The sequence below is a fragment of the Crocuta crocuta genome, unplaced genomic scaffold (genome assembly GCF_008692635.1).
Source record: "Crocuta crocuta isolate KB4526 unplaced genomic scaffold, BGI_CrCroc_1.0 scaffold25, whole genome shotgun sequence".
NCBI lineage: Eukaryota > Metazoa > Chordata > Mammalia > Carnivora > Hyaenidae > Crocuta > Crocuta crocuta.
Window position 1 is genome coordinate 18297974 of NW_027532015.1, and position 21785 is coordinate 18319758.

At 41.9% G+C, this 21785-nt stretch overlaps 1 protein-coding gene across 1 annotated transcript in view; it reads left to right on the plus strand.

Moving 5' to 3' along the window:
- STX7 (syntaxin 7) overlaps positions 1-21785 on the plus strand; it is a 46943-nt gene that overhangs the window by 315 nt on the left and 24843 nt on the right. The window contains exon 2 of the mRNA XM_077775959.1: positions 6692-6826. Within this exon, the coding sequence (XP_077632085.1) occupies positions 6742-6826 (85 nt within the window). The 5' untranslated portion in view covers positions 6692-6741. The remainder of the gene's footprint in view (positions 1-6691; positions 6827-21785) is intronic.

Sequence of the window (21785 nt, forward strand, 5' to 3'; positions counted from 1 at the left end):
ATGAGCAGGACTCCGAGTGACCTCTTCCTCTTTGCAACTACCGAGGCAGAAGACACGCCTGAGAGTTCTCTTCCCGAATACAGAGGAACTGAAGATACATGGCCGCGGGAAAGCAACCATATACCTTTATTCGGGGGCACATTGCAGTTGGTTTTGCTTGGCTTGGAGACAAGCTAACTTTTCTTTGGTCGTCTTGGTACACGTCATTAATTGGTTTACACGAAGACCTGTAAAAATGCTTCCAGGCCCTCCCCAGAACCCCGCTTTTTGTTTTTTAGGTGGTTCGCTTTTTAAAAATTCAGACACAAAGGAAAAATAACATTACCTTTCTGGTCAAATGCTGTATTTTTTTTTCCTCTCAAGTTTCTTGTATTTGCCTGGCTCTTCTGTACATATTTTGTTTAATTCAGATCAGTGTATTTTGACTATAACTATATGTAATTTAAAACTTGAACAGACTCGGGAAGAAAATGATTACGGAATGCTGTGCTGTTGAGTAATGGTGCAGGTGGACGTTTCTTCTGGGGGCGGCTTCAGCCTCACCGGGGCGGAGACATGTAGCAGGTGTTCAGCGTCTTGTGATGTGGACGCCCTCTGCTTTGCAGGCCACCTCGAGAAGTTTGTCTCAGACTGTGACTAATTACGAATTATGCTCTAGTTTCAAACTTCCTGTAGAAGTTAATATAATACCATTGCAGCCCATTCATGTTTGCATCATTTTTCTTTTTTTTAATTTTTTTTTGTTTTTGTTTTTGTTTTTATTTCTGAGAGAGAGACAGAGAGAGAGAGAGGGACAGCACGAACAGAGGAGGGTCAGAGAGACAGGGAGACACAGAATCTGAAACAGGCTCCAGGCTCTGAGCTAGCTGTCAGCACAGAGCCCGACTTGGGGCTCGAACCCACAAACTGTGAGATCATGACCTGAGCCGAAGTTGGACGCTTAACCGACTGAGCCACCCAGGCGCCCCTGCATCATTTTTCTTAAGCTTTTTACTTGTGCTGCTCCCAGTCACACAGTTATATCTAATTTTGGTTTCTGCTTCTCCCGATAAAACAGTTCTATCTCGTTTTGGTTAGGATACCAAACTTTAGCTCAGTGCTGGGGGAGGGCAGGCTGGAAAAATCAATTACATAAAACATCTGCAGTATGTAGATGCAGTAAAGTTTGCTATGATGCCATTTAATTTGGAAGTTTAGTGCATGGGTAGGGTGAAAAGTAGTCCTTGGTATTACGAGTAAAACCAGATGGTATAACAGTGTAACGGGTGGAGATGCTGAGCTAAAAGTATTGGGTTAATTTGGTTTAGATAGAGAAAGCTCCCGTCCATAGAGTGATCGGCTTCATGTTCGTGGGACATCTATGCACCTGTTACTGTGAATTCCACAAGGTGACAAGGTTGTCTATCGCCAAAGTAGGCTAGGTAATAAACAACATACTAACTAGATCATTTTAAATGTGGATTGGCACTACAATAAAGGAAGTTAGATCAACAGAGAGTGGCAGGAGTGGTGACTTCTCACTTCAGATCCGAGGAGTCACCAAAGACTTCTCTAGCATGCGAGGAGACCTTGCTGGAGTAAAGGAGTCAGTCATGTGGAGATCATGGGAAGAGCCTTCTAGGGATAGAAAATGGCACTCAGCAAAGGCCCTATGGCAGTAATAAGTCTGGTACATTTAGTATCACACTGGAATTTAATATCTTAGAATTGGTAGTATTTATCCTCAAACTAGGTGTGTTCTTTTAGGAAATAGGTACATTTATTTACTCAGTCTACAAATATTTATCAGCACCTCTTACATAACCAGGTAGTGAGCATCGAGTACCGCGCAAAGAAGATACACCTTTGCCCCTCTGGGAGCTTAGATTTTGGAGCCTGGGGTAGAGGGAAGTCCAGTGTTTTAGGCATGTACTCACACTTTAAAAAGTGAAACTATTTCTGTTGCTCTGTGTTCGATTTGTAGACCATGAGATTTGTGCTTAATGAGAATCTTGGATTCTGCAGTATGTCCAGTGGTATCTGGGGGGAGTGTTTGACAATTAAAATTTCACAGTTCCCTTTGTACTTTTATTTGTGCTCTCCAGAAAGTCTTGAGAATATCCTCATCATGAGTATTGCACTTTGATCATCTCTTTCCTTCTTGCCTGTTATAGTGTTTACATATTTTCATAGAAAAATAACTGTTGAGATGTCTCCATGATCACTGTTCAATAGAACTTTATGCTGCGTGGCCATACTGGCTACTAGCCTCACATGTTATACTTGAATACTCGATAGAACAGGTATAGATCATGAGCTATTGTTATTCTGAGCAATAAAACTAGGAATTCTGAATGAGCTTGCAAAAATACTCACTAGGAGTGCTTTAGTGCTTGCTAACTGCAGCCAGGTGCCAGAGACTGAAGTAGACGGCAGCTATCAGAATAACTTGGTTGATTCTAGGCCAAGTGCAATGATCAGAAGCTTTTGATGTCAGTTTATAGTTAGCCATAATTATAGTCCATCTGTCTGTATATATGCTTTTTCAGTAAAGTCATTTGGCTCCTTTATTTCTCATATTTCATCATCAGAAGGGCTAACCATTGTTGTCTCTTAGAAAGCATTATTAGCAGAATAAGGTAGAAAAGGACTGAGCTATCAATGTGTTTGATCTACTCCTATAGTCATCCCAGGTCAGTTTCCTCATCCTAAGAGCAGAGTCTGCAGAAAGGTGGTAAATTTGCTTTTTTTAATGGAGTGGGCTCACCTGCCCTGAATTTTTGTTACACGTTGAAGCAATATGGTTTAGTGTTTTAGAAATCTGAGCTGTAAGATGTAGTTTCAAATTTTAGCTCTTAGATTAAGCAAGTTACTTACTCTTGACGTGCCTCAGTTTCTTCATGTGCAAACTCAGAATACAAGTGTACCTACCTCAGAGGTTTGTTGGAAGAATCAACTGAGAAAATGAATGTGAAAGTCCTAAGCACAGTGCTTTGGGAATACCAGTTAGCCGTGGTTAATCTTTTGAATTTTTATGTATCTCTCTCTTCCATCATTTGCAAATTTCTTTTCATTCTTCATTCAACACAGAACTGAGTTAACAACCACTGTGCCCTTTCTCTGAAGAAATTCCAGCCAATCCAGCAGCAGCAGCAGCTCCTTGGATGAGTGGAGCCCAGTTATCTCACCTGTAGGAACTTTCACGAATTTAGTTGCTTGAGTAAAGGGATGAGAAAAATTGGTAGTGTTTGTAAATAATTGGTTGATTCTCTGAAGAGGAAAAAAGGGAGGCTTGAAAAAAACATGGAGAAGGCTTCGGTTAGGCTTACATGAGTTTTGAGGGTTAAGGGGAATGCTATAAAACTATGTATGTTTAGGGAGGAGCCTCCCAAAGAGAGTCAGTGAGGAACGTTTCCTCATTCATTATGTTTGTGTTGGCCGTGAGACGGTTCTTCTAGAGATGTAGTTGATAGAGGGAAAGGAAAAAGGAAGATGTCATTGAGCCAGGAGAGAATTGCCCCTATCTGTGCAGTGGGATATTATTTGGCAGTGAAAAGGAATGATGTATTGATCCATGCCAAAATATGGATGGATCTTGGCAACATGCCAAGAGAAAGAAGCCAGTCGAGAGAACTCATTATATGATTCTATTCATAGGAAATGTACAAAATAGAAGAACCTATGAAGACATAGAGTAGATTAGTGCTTGCCTACAGCTGGAGAGGTTGCAGAGAAATGGAAAGTGACTGCTAGTAGGTGTGGGCTTTATTTGGGGGTAATGAAATGTTCTAAAAGTGATAGGTTGGCTACACAAGTTTATGGATGTTTTAAAAACACCACAATAGGATGGGGGCGCCTGGGTGGCTCTGTCAGTTGAGCGTCCAACTTTGGATCAAGTCAAGATCTCAGTTTGTGAGTTCGAGCCCGGCTCCGGGCTCTGTGCTGACAGCTGAGCCTGGATCCTACTTCAGATTCTGTGTCTCCCTCTCTCTCTGCCCTCCCCTGCTTGCATTCTGTCTGTCTCTCTCAAAAATAAATAAACATTAAAAAATTAAAAAAAAAACAAAACATTAGCAGGATTGCTTTTTTAAAAAATTTTAATTCCAATGTGGTTCACATACAGTGTCACATTAGTTTCGGGTAGATGGGATTATACGCTTAAATGGGTGAATTAGGTGGTTTTGAATTCTCTCTCACGCTCTTACTGGAAAAAAAAAAGATGCAGAATTTAGAGATCTAATTGGTGGTTTGTGGGATGCCTGTGATAGTGTTGGTTTCATTGAATCCTCAGATCTAGTCTTTTCCTCTCTGGGCGCCAGCTGTTTAGGTGGCTGCAGGCCCAAGTCCAGAGTATCTGGCACCCTGCCAAAGCAGACCTACCATCTGAGTTGTGACTTGGGTCTCAATGACTTGGTGAGATCCAAAGGGCCCAGAATAAATAAATTGGACCTGTGGATGAATGAAAGAGAATGAAGAACATCTAAAAGCTCCCAGGAATTCCGGGGTGGCCTGGCACTGTCCGTGATGCCCCGGTTTCAGACGTGGAGCCAGGACTGATCTGCTTATCTCAACAGTTCTTCCGTTGTGCTTCCTGCCAGCACCGGCCCCTAAGAACAAAGACACACATTTCCCCGTGCCCTCTTCTCCTCTGCCAGAAATCCCCAGTGCTTTCTTATTGCAATATATTCAAACTAAGCCTAGTTTCCAGGGCCCTCCCTCTTCTGGGTCATTAGTTTTGTGTGGTAGCAATCATGGGTAGCTTTGGAACCGAAGCCCTGGGGTTGAGCCCCACTTCCAAGTGGTAGGTGGGTTTGATTACGTTTATAGTTACTTCATCTTTATTTTGCTTTAATCTGCATTTTGCTCATTGTTAAAACAGGTTTATTTGCTACTATCTACTTTAGAGAGGAGATTTTGAAAATTAGTCTATGTGAAATGCTTTTCATTTCACAGAGAGGCGGTACGTGTTGGGTCATTCCTCTGTTTCTGTGCTGTCTCCCACTTGTCCTCGCCATGAATCATCTGATCCGGGGTTGACTGGCACCCACCCCTCCCTTTGAGAAATGACACACTGCATTTGCCCTTTGCGTGTGTCCTGGGTCTCCCCATCCCCGGCGTCATGTCTCTGCCTTCGGCATGCTCCACACCAGGCATGCCCAGGTGTTCAGATCTTCTGTTTGTGTTTCATTAATTCTTTCTAGAGAAGAGCCGGAGTGAAATTTCCTTTCCCCAGCCTCTCACTTTGGCCTCACAAATGACCTTTTGCTGACTTACATTGCACTTGTTGTTTTACTTTATCCTCTCTCCTAAATGACACACCTAAATTGAGCAGATTCTTTACCTTTGTTGTTCTGTGCCTTGCGACTCCCTAGTGCCTCATCTGATGCTGGGCATGTAGCTGACTCTCCATGGAGAGCTGCCCACAGTGCCTGCCTGCAACTTGGTAGCCTGCGATGCACTCTGGAAAGATGGCTGTGGCGTTGTTCAGAGCCTGTGCTGGACACAGTGCTGTACGCAGGGACACCCTTTTCATCCTGTTTTCCAAACCCCAAGAGGTGTGGTGGGTGGACTGAGGAAGAAAGGAACCCCCTCTTGCCTCCTTCCTGGGGTGGTGCCCCAGCTTTGCTTCCTGTCCTGATGCCAGCTGGGGAGGAGGAGAGCCCTTCTCTTTGCTCTGTGGGAAGGTGTGATGAGCGCTTCGTGGAGTTACTTTTTTTCTCTCCGGTCAGCTGTGCCTCTCTCAAAGTGGACCTTTCCCATAAAAGTTAGAGATCCGTTAGTCGTATGTTCCTAAGCTGTTCCTGTGTGTGTTAAACTAGATACGGTGACATTTCTGGGGACCCCCTGAAATCTGTGTACCATTTAATAGACATGTAAATAACTGTTCTGTGTTGGGAGTTGTCTTAAATGTTGGGGAAAGAAAGATAAATAGTGTGTCAGTCGTGTTACAGTTGTTTGCAGTTAAGGAGAAAATATATAAACAGTTAAAAATATACATGCAAACGGGACTTGGTAACCCTTACTTAAAAGTTTTCAAAGGGAATGTAAAATTTGAACCTTATTTTAATTGTTTAAAATGACTGTGTCCTTTAAAGACGAGTATTTTTTGATGTATTTTTTTTAATTTACATCCAAGTTAGTTAGCATATAGTGCAGCAGTGATTTCAGGAGTAGATTCCTTAATGCCCCTCACCCATTCAGCCAATTCCCACTCCTACAACCCCTCCAGCAACCCTCTGTTCTCCATATTTAAGTCTCCTATGTTTTGTCCCCCTCCCTGTTTTTAAGTTATTTTTCCTTGCCTTGCCTTATGTTCATCTGTTTTGTATCTTAAAGTCCTCGTATGGGTGAAGTCATGCTATTTGTCTTTCTCTAATTTTGCTTGGCATAATACCCTCTAGATCCATTCACGTAGTTTCAAATGGCAAGACTTCATTATTTTGATTGCCGAGTAATACTCCTTTGTATATATAAATACCACATCTTTATCCACTCATCCATTGATGGACATTTGGGCTTCTTCCATACTTTGCCTATTGTTGACAGTGCTGCTGTAAACATCGGGGTGCATGTAAAGGCCAGTATTTTTGATAGCTGTGAGAGTTTACTATTTGGTGTGTCCCTTCGCTATATATCAACCTCCCAGATGGATAATTTGGAAACTGTAGGCCAATAGCTTCAAAAATACAATTATGTGACTTCTGTTTTTTAGGTGACTGCTTAGGTGACATCTGATGAAATTAGTGAATAAGCAAATCAGCTATGTCTTACACTCCGGGTGTTGGTGGTGACCCTGCCCTCCTGGCCCAGCGTATCTCTTCCAACATCCAGAAGATCACACAATGCTGTAAGTAGAAATTTAAGTTGATGTCACTGTTTTTAGTTCTTAAAATTGGGTTCATAACTGGACAACTCCAGTGACTGAGAGGAGGAGCAGATTTTAGAAGGTTAGAACTTTTAAAATTAAAAAAAAAAAAAAAAAGGAAAGACAAAGGCCAGAATTCTTTAGAGTGAATACAAAAGATAATTATATTAGAAGAGATAACACTTAATTGCATTTTTCTGTAGAGTGTCAGGCACATAATACACTATTTCATTAATGAAATAAAGATTTAAAAGGATAGCTACTTGGGGAGCCTGGGTAGCTCAGTCGGTTAAGTATCCTACTTTTTATTTATTTATTTATTTATTTATTTTTAATGTTTTATTTATTTCTGAGAGAGAGAGACAGTGTGAGCAGGGGAGGGTCAGAGAGAGAGGGAGACACAGAATCCGAAGCAGGCTCCAGCCTCTGTCAGCACAGAGCCCGACGTGGGGCTCGAACCTGCGAATCGTGATATCATGACGTGAGCTGAAGTCAGATGCTTAACCGACAGAGCCACCCAAGTGCCCCACTTTTTTTTTTCTTTTAATGTTTATTTTTGAGAGACAGACAGAGTGTGAGTGGGGGAGGGGCAGAGAGAGACAGAGACAGAATCTGAAGCAGGCTCTGTGCTGACAACAGACGTGGGGCTTGAACTCACAAGCCATGAGATCATGACCTGAGCTCAAGTTGGCTGCCCAACTGACTGAGCCACCCAGGTGCCCCCGTCCTACTCTTGATTTCAGCTTAGATCAGAATCTCATGGGTCCTGGGATCAAGCCCTGTGTCGGGCTGTGTGCTGACAGTGCGGAGCCTGCTTGGGATTCTCTGTTTCTCTCAAAATAAATAAAAGTAAATTAAAAACAAAAAAAGGATAGAGACTTATATTTTCTTTAAAACTATCTGGTTCTGGATAAGACTAAAGAGACTTTTTTTTTTAATGTTTTATTTATTTCTAGGAGAGAGACAGCGTGAGCAGGGGAGGGTCAGAGAGAGAGGGAGCCACAGACTCTGAAACAGGCGCCAGGCTCCGAACTGGCAGTCAGCACAGAGCCCGACGCGGGGCCCGAACCCACGAACCGTGAGATCGTGACCTAAGCGAAAGTCAGACGCTTAACTGTCTAAGCCACCCAGGCGCACCTAAAGAGTCTTTATGATTAAATCCCATAGGTTTGGAACTGGGGGGCACCACAAAGAGTTTACATTGACGTAAAGCAGGGATAAGGGAAAGGGGAAATACATGGTCTAAAGGACCATGCTCTTACGGAGCAGGGAGTAACTGAACAGGGGATGTTTTAATCCATTGAGGCAGATCTAGAAGATAACTCAGGAATCCCACAAACAGCTGTGATCCACCTATCAAAGACAGTCCTAGTAGAATAATCCCATGTGGCATCTTATTGGAAATTATTGCTCATATATACATTTTTTAAAAGATCACTGTAGCAGATTTGAGCCTATAGTTTTTTTGTTCTACGTTCTGTTTCTGAATCATAGCTAATCACATCTGAGGATTATTCTAGTCACCTTGTGGTGGTCAGTATTTTGGCCCTTTGGGTATTACCTGAACTCTCTTTTGGAGTGTGTTAATAAGGTGATATTCTTTAGCTTACTTAAAGTTTTCTGCTGTCTTTACCAGAATGTGTTAACACACTGTGGAAATAAAGAATGTTTTCAGATGACCAAGCCATGTTTTCTTATCTTTAACTTCCCAGAAGTTACTACTCTACCCAAATAATTTCAGTGAGATGTCAGCATGGTTTGGAAGCCACAGGAATAAATGTAGATTACAGATGGTTCTAAAAAAGTGCTTTTGTGTGCATAGTGGTATAATATAAAGGCCAAAGAAAATAAGAATTTTTCTCTTTGTTAGAAATAGTGCTGGTCTGGAGCACCTGGGTGGCTCATTCAGTTAAACATCTGACTTTTGATTTTGGCTCAGGTCATGATCTCATGGTTGTGAGATCAAGCCCCATGTCAGGCTCTGAGCCAAGCATGGAGCCTACTTGGGATTTTCTCTCCTTCTCTCCTCTCTCTCCTCTCTCTCTTCTCTCTCTCTTTCTCTCTCTCTCTCTCAAAAAAAAAAAATGACATTAAAAAAACATAGTGCTAGTTTGCCTCAGGCTAATGTGTGAAAATTAAGAGAGATTATCATTTTAATTTACATGTGTGGAAAAGTTAGGACCTTTATGCAAGAAAGGAGGCCAGGAGACCTTTCCCGAAAGGACAGGGCAGGTCTTCTGTGCTGGGAAAGGTAAATGCATTAGGAATTTTAAGAGGAATGACTGTAGGCTCTGAGATTATAGAGGCAGTAAGCACCTAGTGTTATGAAAGATACACGAATTGGAGATGATGTGTGAGCTTGAATGGAATGAGGTGAGAGTTCATTTAAATCAAGTCACATTCCGAAAAAAGAGATCAATTGATCCAGCTAGATGGGAAGTGTTAAATTGGGCCAGAGTTAAGTACTCCTGGCATAATTGATGGCTAAGTATGGGACTGCACTACGATTCAGGGCAGCTTTGAGGGTGGGGGAGGGTGGTGGTAAGACCCACAGCCCTGCCTTGTGGAGAAAGGCTAAGTAGCCTTGGACCATTTGGCCGTGAGAAGCCACAGTCATCACCTTCAGTTATTGAAGCACTGTCTTGTGTAAAATACAAGAAATGTGTTCTGCATGTTCGTGAAGGCCTTCACAAAGGAACAGAAGCAACAGTAGCCCGACTTCAGCTCCAGAAGGAATTGGGCTTTTGAATAATCCTAGTTACTCAGGGATGGAATGAGCACCCTCAGGAGGAGTGACCAGCATCGATTTCCCACCAGGTCTGTTATTGAGAGGTTTAAACACTGGAGTAATGGTTTGGACAGAGTGACTTTTAAGTATGATATTCTGTCTTCATTCAGCAAATAATTTATTGAGTATCTACTGCTTGCTAGTCCGTGTACCAGGCCCTTGGGAATCCAGCAGTAAGCAGGGTCCACAAGGCCTTTTTCTCATGTGGGTTTAAGGAGAAACAGATGGTTAAGAAAACATTAATGAACATTGTGGTTTCCTGTGATGAAAATGAGCATGCTGTGAGAGCACGTGACGGCGGGGAAGCTTCCTTGGCTGAGACGGTCCCCTGAGTGAGTGAGAATGAGAAGGGACTGGTAGTGAGAAGATGCAGGAAGAGAGCATTTAGTTGGAGCCAGTGAGCTGGTATTAAAATCCTGGAGCATTCCAGAGCTTACGGTGTTCAGAAAATAAAGAGGAAGAAGTCCAGTGTGGCCGAAACGCAGCACTTGAGGCACGAGTGGCTAGAGAGGAAATCAGAGACGAGACTGAGCAGGCCACCCAGAGCTTTCGAGGCCATCCAGGGAGTTTAGGTTTCATTCTAAGAAGGAAGACACACAGTCCTATCTGCACTTTGAGAAGATTGCTTTGGCTGCTGCTGCTTAGAAAATAGACTTTTGGGGATTGGAGGTGGGGACACAATGGCCATCACTGGGTCTGCGTAGGGAGGTGTTGGCTTGTACCAGGGTGGTGGCAGCAGGGACAGAGAGAACTGATGGATATTCTTTGGAGGCAGAGTCAGCAAGACTTGCTGATGAGTGTGGGTGGATTAGCGTGAAAAGAGGGGAGTCCAGGGTGACTCTGTGGCTTTTGTGTTAAGCAACCAAGAGGGTAGTGGTGAGGATATACTGAGGTGAGAAGGACTACACTAAGGAAGTGGGGAGGATTTTGTTTTGGCCAAGTCAAGTTTGAGATGTCTTTTAAACATCTACAGGGAGATGTCAGACATCTAGTATAGATATATGAATTTGAAGATCAGAGTGACATTGGAGTACATATAGTATTTGAAACCATAGGTCTAAAATAATCACAAAGGAGTAAGAGAGGAGAGCTGGAGCATTAAAAAATGTAGAAGCCTGGAAGGCAGGGAGAAAGTATAAAGAATCAGAGTGACCAGTGAGGTAAAAAGAAAATCAGGATATGGTGGATTTCCAGAAATCCAAACAAGTGTTTCAAGATTGAGAGAGGCATCATCTGTGTCTGATGATGCTGAAAGACTAAAAATTTTAGCACTGAATTTGGTCAGGCAAACTGGTGACTTTGAGAAGAATGGTCCTCTATATATGTTCTGAGTGTAGATGGAACAGAGGAGGGAGAAGGACTGACCCTTTCCCAGGTAAAGAGACTTCGTAGAATCCTAGTCACCTCTGCTTATGTTACTGACCAGAGTTTAGATACAGTCACATGGCTATCCTAGTGGCTAGGAAGCCTGGATTGCAGTGTGCTCACTAACACTGGGGCCTGTTCCGTTTAGGAAGGGAAAACTCAGGACTTAGTGGGCAACTGGCAGATTCCACCATGGAAGTAGGAAGAGGGTCAAAGAAATGGTTGCATTTTTCCACTACAAAAGAGAGAATCCAGCGAGAGTATAATTGGAAAAGAAAGGACTCCGAAGGCAAGAAGGGGAGGGGGATGGATCACCGGTGTCCAGTTTGTCTTTCGTCCGCTGTAGAGTCCAGGCAGAGTGTGGTCTGGGCGGTAAGTGTGATGGGCAAAGAAGGGAGAGTTCCTGTCTGAGCTATTCTTAAGTGAAATAGGAGGCAAAGGTGTTGGACAGAGAATGGGATGGAAGGCTGTGGACGTTTACAGAAGAAGAGAAAGTGGTGAGTTATAGTTTTGACAGTTGAGAGGATTGACATACCACAGAGGTAACAAAGGGTTGTTGGGCAGGTTTGGTACTCATTTGAGACTTCGGGTCTTGAATTTAGCGAAAACCATCATCACTGTGTATTGTTTCTAATTCTGAGATTCAGTGTCTGAATGAAGGAAAATTTAGAGTAGGTAGAGTTAATTATTGTTAAAGATCTAACCTACCATCGAGTGCGCATCACAGATAAGGACTATGAAGAAATCATGTGGAAGTGAAAGGTAGAAGTGTGAAATTTCAGTTCATTTTTTTCCCATCTGGCAATGCTAATAATACCGTGATCGAGTAAGGTGGTACTTTGCATCACATTTAGGTGTTTCTCTTTACACTGCATTTGCATCTTATAACTTTGTATCAGTACACATTATCTAGTTGTGCAAAAGAAATCTCCAGAGAAGATGCTGTAAGAAGAAGGGTAATCCCCTTGTGTGCAGTGAGGAAAGTTTACTTTATTCATTTTGGCTAAGATCCGTGAAAACTTTTAAAATATGAATTTGTATAGGTGAGTTTATAACAAAAAAGAAAATAGCAATCAAAACAATTTTTTGATTCTTGGAGGGATCTAAGAATAACATATTAAGATCAGAATTATTTTTAACAAGTGTTATGTTCTGACAGGTCTGTTTCACAAAGAGTAGAATAGATGAAACAAAATGTTTTTAAGCTTTTTTTTTTTGCCTTAAGATAGTTTTTGTTCAAAATAGTCTGTAGTCATATCAATTTGCTCTACTAGTAAAGTGTTTAAACCATATTACAATAATATAATTTATGTTAAACAAACTATATAAATATTGTAAATACTTAAACATAGAATATATTAGAAATGGTTTATATTAAAATGACAATATTTTAAGAATAAGTAATAGATATAACAAACTAGAATTTTATTAGTGATTTCTCTGTGGAGTGTTTAAAATAATTAAGAAAATATTTTTTTTTGTCTTAATGAAACTGTTTATTTGAAAATCTTCCTAAGTGTGGAATTTTACTGACAGATCATATGTGAGACAATGGGGTGGGGGTGGAGGTGGAAGCAGTGAGGACAGTTATTTGGATCCCAGTGTGAACTTGATCAGGAAAATATTCTTATCCTATGAGAGAAAGTGTTCTGTTGACTCCGTCACAGAGTCAGCAAGGTGTCTGTGCCCCAGCTGCTCTATCCTTTGCCCGTGGCATAGATGCTATTCTGTCGATGGCCCTACCGTGGCATCCAGTCTTTCTCAACCCAGCGCTCCAGGCAACCATTCCCAGTAGACTGGGGTTGGCGTGTAAATAAAACCATTTGTTTTCCCAGGTCTAGAAGATCCTTGTGCATCAGAGAAGTGCTTAGATTTAATTCTCAAGCTTTGGATTGCGATGTTTACAAGTAACTTTTTTATTAGTAGTATCTGGAAATGAGGTATACACCCATGTACCCTTTATCGTCTGTATATTTTTTTGAAACAAAGTCCTACCAGTGATGCAGAGTACAAGGATAAACAAGCCTTTGTGGGTTGAAATAGCTTGAGCCAATTATATAAGTCTGAGTAGGATATTTTCATTCATCCTTGCACAAATGCAAACTATATAGACAAATGTATTCAGACACCCAGAACACATAGAAATAACTCATGTTTTTGAAAGAAGCAGAATAAATATATTGAATAAATATAATTAAATATTTTTTAATCTTTAAAAAATAGAACTATAATACATAGAGTAGTACGCCAATTATTAGTGTATAGCTCCATGAATTATCTGTTAACAGTGCCACACATATCGAGAACTACAACATTACCAGCCCCCTGAAGCCCTTCTCATGTTTTACCCACTCCATACCCTCTGAAGATAACCTCTAACATCACTGATTAATAGTCCCAGTTTCTTTCCTTTTTTTTTTTTTTAATATTTCCAGTTTCTTGACTTTATAGAGTCAAGTATTATGTTTTGTGTTGGACTTCTTTCTTCCACTCTGTTTAAGCAATTCCTCCATGGTATTACATGTAGCTGTAGGTCATTTGTTTTCATTATTATATAGTATTCCATATTCAAACAGACCATAATCTATTCTTTCTACCGTTCATGGACATTTGGAGTGTCTGGGCTTTTTGTTTCTCTTTATTTTTTGCTATTACGAACACTGCTGAACATTCTTACATGTTCTTTTGTCTCGTGTGTGTACCTTAAGAGTTGGGTTGCTGAGTTACAGGGTATGTGTTTGTATGTGTTTACCTATAGTAGTTACCTAAAGTACTTGTACCAGTTTATACTCCCACCAGCCAGTGTATCAGAATTTGTTTTGCCCCAAATCCTTGCCAACATTTGGCATTTTCAGTCTTAACTTTTAACCATTCTAGCCATAGTTCTGTCTCATTGCGACTTACATTGCAATTGCCTGATTGGAATCAGACTTTTCAGAATGTCGCTGAGTTCCGAAAATCAGTGAGACAATAGGAAAGGTTTCTAATTGAGTAAGCTCTATGTGAGTGCATGCACATTTCCTGAAATCAGATCCTGATGCCAGTGTGACCTTGAGCAAACTCTTTTACTTTCCAGGACATGATTTTCTTATATATTTTTTCTGTGTGCTAGCTTATGGTCTCTTTTGACTTTTAATAGGCTATAACTCTAACCAAAACTTTAAAGAATCTTGAAAGCTCTTCTAACTAGATCCATTACATACACTTTTAAAATGCCATAATTGAAATAGTCTTCCCAAAACTAGCTGTAGTTCCACTAAGACTTACGTATTACTCCTAAGAGTTAGAAGATGGGAGAGTTGCAGTCACAAGGGATTCTGTTGTGAATCGTGTCTGTATTAATTAAGGCATAAGTTCAGGGAAATTGATGAGTAGAAAATATTGGCAGCTGACCATGAAACATAGCCATTGAAATAAAATTTTCACCTGGGCTAATGAGAATTCTAGCATTTGAGTATCTTTAAAAAAGACTAATCTGAAAGAGAGTCTAAAAGTTAGCCTATGGAAAGCGAGCCAATTAGATCTATTGGCGACATAAAATATACCCAGTTGAATTTATGAGTACAGAAGTTTTCTGCTTAAATATGAATAATAACGTCCTATGTACATGTGTGTTCATTCCAAAAGGTTTGGGAAAGCAGAACCTTCTAGGGAGTATAAAAAGTGTGACCTTAAACCCACGTTGTGAAGGTTAAGAGAAGGTGACTGGAAATGTTTATGTTGCATCTTCATAGTTTCATTTTTTTTCATTTATCTCCTATAGATTAGTTCAACACAGACTTGTTTAGAGTTGTAAAAATATTACTGGTTTGCTTTGTGTTGTACTTAGCTCTCATTCTGTGTGGGTACTTTCCTTATTTATTAAAAACAATCAGTGCTTGGCTCTTGTCCTCTTAAGGTTCTTAGGATTTGAGATAAAATATAAAGTCTGTATAAATGTGTGAATCCTTTGGTAACTTTTGAGAGGGAATACAGTTATTTTGATTAGAATCTAGTGAGAGGAGCGCTTGTTTTTGCATCTAACACATGACCGCACAGAAGGGAAGCTAGTATCTTCAACTTCTCTTTTTTGGTGGCTGGGCACACTTTTCTTTCTTTCTTTTTTTTTTGTATGTTTTATTTATTTCTAGGAGAGAGAGAGAGAGAGAGAGTGTGAGCAGGGGAGGGTCAGAGAGAGAGGGAGTCACAGACTGAAACAGGCTCCAGGCTCTGAGCTGGCAGTCAGCACAGAGCCCGACGCGGGGCTCGAACCCACGAACCGCGAGATCATGACCTAAGTGAAAGTCGGATGCTTAACCGACTAAGCCACCCAGGCACCCCCACACTTTTCTTTACATAAGAATTCCAGTCCTGAGGAGTTAACAAAGTTCCTGTAACTATGTATTTTCCTAGGAATTGGGGATGTTTCTTTCTTTTTTTTTTTCCCCCCTGGGGTGATCTGTTGGTGGGTATTGGTGGATAGGAAGGTAGTTTATAGAGTTGAAGCCTTGTTTTCTTCCTCTCTCTCCTTCCCTTTCCTTCCCTTGGTCTCTCTCCTAAACTGCTATTTGACATACCTACTTTTAACATCATACATCTGAAAATGTTTGGTTCTAATTTTTTCCCCTTGAGGAGAAAAACTTTAGTAGCTTTGATTTCATTGTTGTAGTTTTCTTCGTGCCTAAGATGTTGACACAGAATAGAGAAGTAGGTATGGAAGTTAATGTCTTATCAGTAATTTTCAGAGAATTTTCAGAGAGTGACAACTTTTCTCTGGTGGCTTTTCCTACATGACTGAACACGAGTGTTGTTGATGACTGAACGTGAATCTAATGGCTACAGAAGTATTTACACATAATTAGATTCTTTCATTTTTGTTTTTAATGAAAATGAGGTCTTAACTCTGTGCTTATTTTATTTGCTGCTTACGTTTTTGTCTTCTATTTTGGCTGAATAATTTTCTATTATATGAGTGTGCCACACTTCATTTAACCTAAACCTGTGTTAATGGACATTTTATCCTAAGATTATATGTTTAAATGTTGGAGAACTTACCATCTGTGCTGCTTCCACACAGGAGTCCTTCTGAGTTCTATATAGAGAAAAGTGATGCTTATTATAGGATAAAAATTCTTATGTGTCTTTCCACACCCCATCTTATTAAAAACATTATAATTAATATCAGTTTTTTTTTAACCATAGATATATTCAATATGCCTAGTAATTGTTTATTACAGAGTACCCTCTCTTTTGTCAAAAGTAAAGTTAGGGATGCGTTGTGGCGCTGCCTGTGTGCATGTTTAGTTAGCTCAGTGTTGATGTAGGGGCTTGCAGCAGATGCTAGGCTAGGTTTAGTTTTGGTTTCCTGCAGTAGTTTTGACAGTTCTTGTCCTCATCTCTTTGACTCTTTTTTGTTGTTTTTCTACCAGTTACTGAGCAATATTTTCCATTAAAGAGTAATTGCCTTTAAAAAATTTTTTTACGTTTATTTTAGAGAGAGAAGGAGAGAGACAGAGGGTGAGCCGGGGAGGGGCAGAGAGAGAGGGAGACACAGAATCTGAAGCAGGCTCCAGGCTCTGAGCTGTCAGCGCAGAGCCCAACACCCGGCTCGAACTCACAAACCGTGAGATTGTGACCTGAGCCGAAGTCAGACACTTAACCGACTGAGCCGCCCAGACACCCCAAAGAGTAATTGCCTTTTATACTCTTCCAGACTTTTTTTCAAAGCTGTTATTAATTGATTTGCCTCTTAATTTATTTGGAAGAACCTGAAAGTTTTACAAAATAGGGTTCTGTAAGCCTTGGTACATTTATTTCTTCTTGTTGGAGTGTAATTATCTTGGTGGTTATTTGAAGAAACCATTGTTGCAGAAATGTATTACTGATACTAAGTATGGCCATCTACTTCTCTGGGACCGTTTGGTCTTTATCCCATTTAAAGTCCGATAGAATGCCCACAGACACCAGCAGGATTCCCTCCTAGACTGTGCACTATTAGTATATAGCACTGTGGAAGCTTTTAGCTAAAAATACAACCGAGGCCTGCGTATTTGTGAATACACAGGGCTGTTGTGCCACTGGGGCTTGAGAGGACAGCTGGGCAGGATGGCCCAAGTACCCCCAGTGATTTTAGTTGGATAGCATTACCTGTATGCCCTGCTTTGTTCAAAAATCTCTAGAAGATATGCCAGTTAGTATCTTTTAACTACGGGCATGCCCATGGAGATACTGGGGGAGAGTTAAATTTCAGTTTCCCAGTGCATATCAAGTTATATTTATACTAACCCATAGCCTGTTAAATGTGCAATAGTATTATATCCGAAGAAGCAATGTACACGCTTTAACTAAAAAATGCTTTATTGTTAACCATACTTACCATCATCTGAGCCTTCAGGGAGTCATAATCTTTTTGGCGGTAGAGGGACTTGCCTTAATGTTGATGGCTGCTGACTGAGCAGTGGAGGTGGCTGGAGGTTGGGGTGGATGTGGCAATTTCTTAAATCAGATGACTGTGAAGTTTACTACATCAGTTGACTCTCCCGTTCACGCACGATGTCTCTGTAGCATGCACGGCTGTTTCCTAGCATTTTACCCACAGTAGAACTTCTTTAAAAATTGGAGTCAGTCGTCTCCAACCCTGCTGCCGGTTTATCTATTAAGCGTATGTGATATTCTAGATCCTCTGGTGTCATTTCAACTGTCTTCATCTTACCAGAGTAGATTCCATCTCAAGAAACCACCTTCTTTGTTCATCCAAAAGAAGCAACTCCTTTTACATTCGAGTTTGACCATGAGATGGTGGCATCTCAGTCCCACCGTCAGACTCCACTTCTAATTCTACTTCTCCCGCTGCTTCCACCACACCTGCAGTTCCTTCCTCCCCTGAAGTCTTGAATCTTTCACAGTCATCCATGAGAGTTGGAATTGACCTCTTCCAAATTCCTATGAATGCTGATGTTTTGACCTCTTCCCATGAAGCACATTCTTAATGGCATCTAGAATGGTGAATCCTTTTAGAGGTTTTCAATTTACTTTGGCCAGATCCATCAGAGGAATTGCTATCTGTGGCAGCTCTAGCCTTATGAAATGTTTCTTAAATAAGAAGACTTGAAAGTTGAAATGACTCCTAATCCACCGGCTGCAGGATGGATGTTGTGTTAGCAGCCATGAAAATAACATCAACCTCATTGTCCATCTCCATCGGAGCTCTTGTGTGACCAGGAGCGTTGTCAATGAGCAGTAATATTTCGGAAGAATCTTTTTTCTGAACAGTAGGTCTCAACGGTGGGCTTAAAATATTCAGTAAACCGTGTTGTAAACAAATGTGCTGTCATCTAGGTTTTGTTGTTTATCTGTAGAGCACAGAAAGAGTAGATTTGGCATAATTCTTAAGAGCACTGGGGTTTTTGGAATGGTAAATGAGCACTGGCTTCAAGTGAAAGTCACCAGCTGCATTAGCCTTTAACAAGAGAGGCAGCCTGTCCTTTGGAGCTTTGCAGCCAGGCAGCAACTTCTCTCTAGCTCTGAAAGTCCAGATGGCATCTTCTTCCAGTATAAGACAGTTTCATCTACATGAAAAGTCTCCTGTTTAGTTTCGCCACCTTCATTAACTATCTTAGCTAGATCTGGATCTGGGGAAAGAATGTTGTAGTAGGGCATAACAAGTACAAGGGCCATGAGGTGGGAGCAGGATTGGAGTATTAGGGGAGAGGAGAGGAGGCCAATGTGCACAGAGCACAGAAGGGAGTAGAAGCTGGGGTGGGATTGGGTGATGCCTTGCAGGCCACTGTGAAGACTCAGGCTTTTATTCCAGGGAGAACAGCATTTGAGAGTTTAAATGAATGGAGTGTGGAAACTATATAGACATGAGAACTTTATCATAAGGTCAATCACACTTTATTTGATTTCGATAGAACTCAGAAGGATTTGTGCATAGAGGCAGTGTAAATGTTAAGTTCCCCAACATTTTTTTTTGTTTGTTTATTTCTTTATTTTGAGAGAGAACTCAAGTGGGGAAGGGCCAGAGAGAAAAGGGAGAGAGAATCCCAAGCAGGCTCCACAGCACCAGTGTAGAGCCTGATGCGGGGCTCAAACCCATGAACTACAAGGTCACAACCTGAGCCAAAGTCTGATGCTTAACCAACTGAGCCACTCAGGGTCCCCATATTCCTCAATGTTTAAACACACGGTCATAGGATAAAATGTCCATTAACAGAGGTTTGCTTTAATGCTGCACAGCACAGTTGTATAATAGGGGAGGCACGGTGTTGGGCTCTACCAGAGTTCCGGATTTGTCAAATGGTTGGGGTAAATGGAGAGAGGCGCTGGAGGAGGATATATGCAAGAGAGTGAATATGATGACTGACCATGGGGTTTAAGTTGGGTCAGGAGGCGGGTGAAGACACGGGGGGGGTGGGGAGGACACTGGCAAAGCGGGAGGACCCGAGGATGGAAGGTCCTGGTGGGTTAGAGGCTTGCTGTTAGAGCCAGAGCACCAGCGGGAGTGAGCAGATTGTACAGGAGGTGGTGGTTTGTAAGTAGTGTGCGTGACGGTGAGATTACGGAAGCGGTCCGGTTACTGGTAGTGAGTCAGCGTTCCATGTGACCTTGGAGTGTATGGCTAAGGTAGATTGGGGGACAAGGTCTTCAGGGCGGGGCATGCAAAGCACTGAGGTGGGTTGGCAGAAGATCATCAGTGCACATGTTGAAATCACGGAGAATTAAGGCAGAAGTCTAGAGTGACCCTGAGTCAGGAGCTAGACCAAAACCATCAGCGAGTGAGGTGGCTACAGCTGTAATAGGTAGTGGTGACAGGGTCTGTGTGTCCGTTCTCCGGCTCCTTGTCACTTCATCTTGCGTTTTGAATTTGCCTTTTTCTTTCCTGAGTTCCTCAAGTGTCTACTTCACCAGTGCCAGTTATCTAGCCATTTCATCTACAAGTTCTTTTGGGATCTAACTTTAAAATTACAGTGGCCTGCAACTGAGTTATCTTGGGCTATAATTTTCACCCTAGCTATGCTGTGGAAACATTTTTTCCTGTTGTGTTTTCTTCGAAGGGAGTTTTGCTGTTCTTTTCCACAATTGTTATGGTTTGTGCGGTTGTTATATCTGTTCTTTTTCTGTTATTCAACGGAATGCGTTTGGTTTTCCAAGGGGGATCCTGTAAAGGGAGAGGGGGTCCCGAGTCTCTCTGCTCAAGGGCTCATCGCTGTCTGTCTTGCCCCAGGGCACCGTTTCTTTCCCCCTCTGCTTCTCAAAACCGCGTCTTGCGTGGCAAGTTCTCCCCCTCCAGTTCTGGTGGCCCCCCATCACTCTGTTGGCCCCACAACACCCAGCTTCCTTTGTGGAAAGCGTCTGCCTGCTCTTGGGGAAAGATAGTACTTTCAGAGGTCAGCAGCCTGCGGCTGAGCAGGGCCCAGTCTCCTCCTTCCTCCTCCCCCAGGAGGGCGTCTAGTTCCTTCTCAGCCCTGCTCCTAGCGCCACTCGGGGTGTGATCGTCCTTTTCCGGAAGTGGGTACTTGCTGGCGACATCTTGGAGCGCTGGCTCCCTAGGGACCACCTTCATATGGGTTCCCACTCAGGATCTGCTCTTTTCTGTTGCTTTTGGCCACATGAATATATATGTTTTCTTTAATCTTTTTTTTTATTTTTTTTTTTTACAAATAGTTTATTGTCAAGTTAGTTTCCACATAACACCCAGTGCTCATCCCNCATGAATATATTTTTGAGAAGTTTTTGTTGTCCTCATTTCTCTGAAAACAAAACTTTTGTGGGTTTCCTCCCCCTCCCCCCTCCTCGTTCTCTGTGGCTTCAGAAGGGAAGAAGAGGGAAGACTCAGGAACAGACTCATACCATGTCCGTGTAGAAAGCAGAAATCCATTTTCAATCCATCTTAGCAATGTCTGAGCAGCAATGTCTTGGCAGATGGATCAGAAACAGTTCAGAAATCACTGCCGTACAAACTGGAGGTGAACTTCATGACATAGCTAACAACACTCGGCTGCTTTTGGAGCAGAAGGAGAATTAATGGGCCATTTGGTGGGTGACAGGCAGCTTGTCAAGAAGCTGGGCCAGGGAGGATCAGAAAGGCTGGAGAGCTGGGGGGTGGCTTGGTTCTGTACTTTGTTTTTAAGAACCGTGCCTCAGGGGCACCTGAGTGGCTCAGTTGTTGAGCATCTGACTCTTGATTTCCACTCACAGTTGGTGAGGTGGAGAGCCCCGCATGCTTTGGATTCTTTTCTCTCCCTCTCTCCTTGTCCTTCCCCCACTCGTGCTCACTCTCGCACTCGCGCGCTCTCTCTCGCTCTCTCGCTCTCTCTCGTTCTGTCTCTCAAAAATTAAATAAATAAATAAACATGAAAAAAGAACTATGCCCTCAGATTTAACTCTCTGTTAATCTACAATAGCTTTAAAATACCCTGTATTTCCATTTTGTTAATCTGTATGCCTTTCTACCTTTGAAATATCTGGGAAGAAAAGCAATGAGAAATTTAACATTAAATGTATTTGGTGTGTTCTAAATTTGAGATAGCTTGCAGGTGTGCTGCTTAGTTCGGGAAGGAGAGCACAGTAAACCGGTGGGCTTGGCCTCAGGTGGTGTAGACGCCATAGTGGGCTTCTCCGCTCGAGACTCATCCTTTAGAGGGTCCATCTTCCTCGTGCCCCTTTTCGTCTCCACAGTTTTGTTCAGTTCTTTTACCCACAAAGAAGCTAAGCTGCCTGTCCAGGTCACAAGACAGAGCATGAGATAGAGAGCATATTGGAAAAAAGCCCATAATTATTTTAGTAGATTTTTTTCAGATTCTCGGG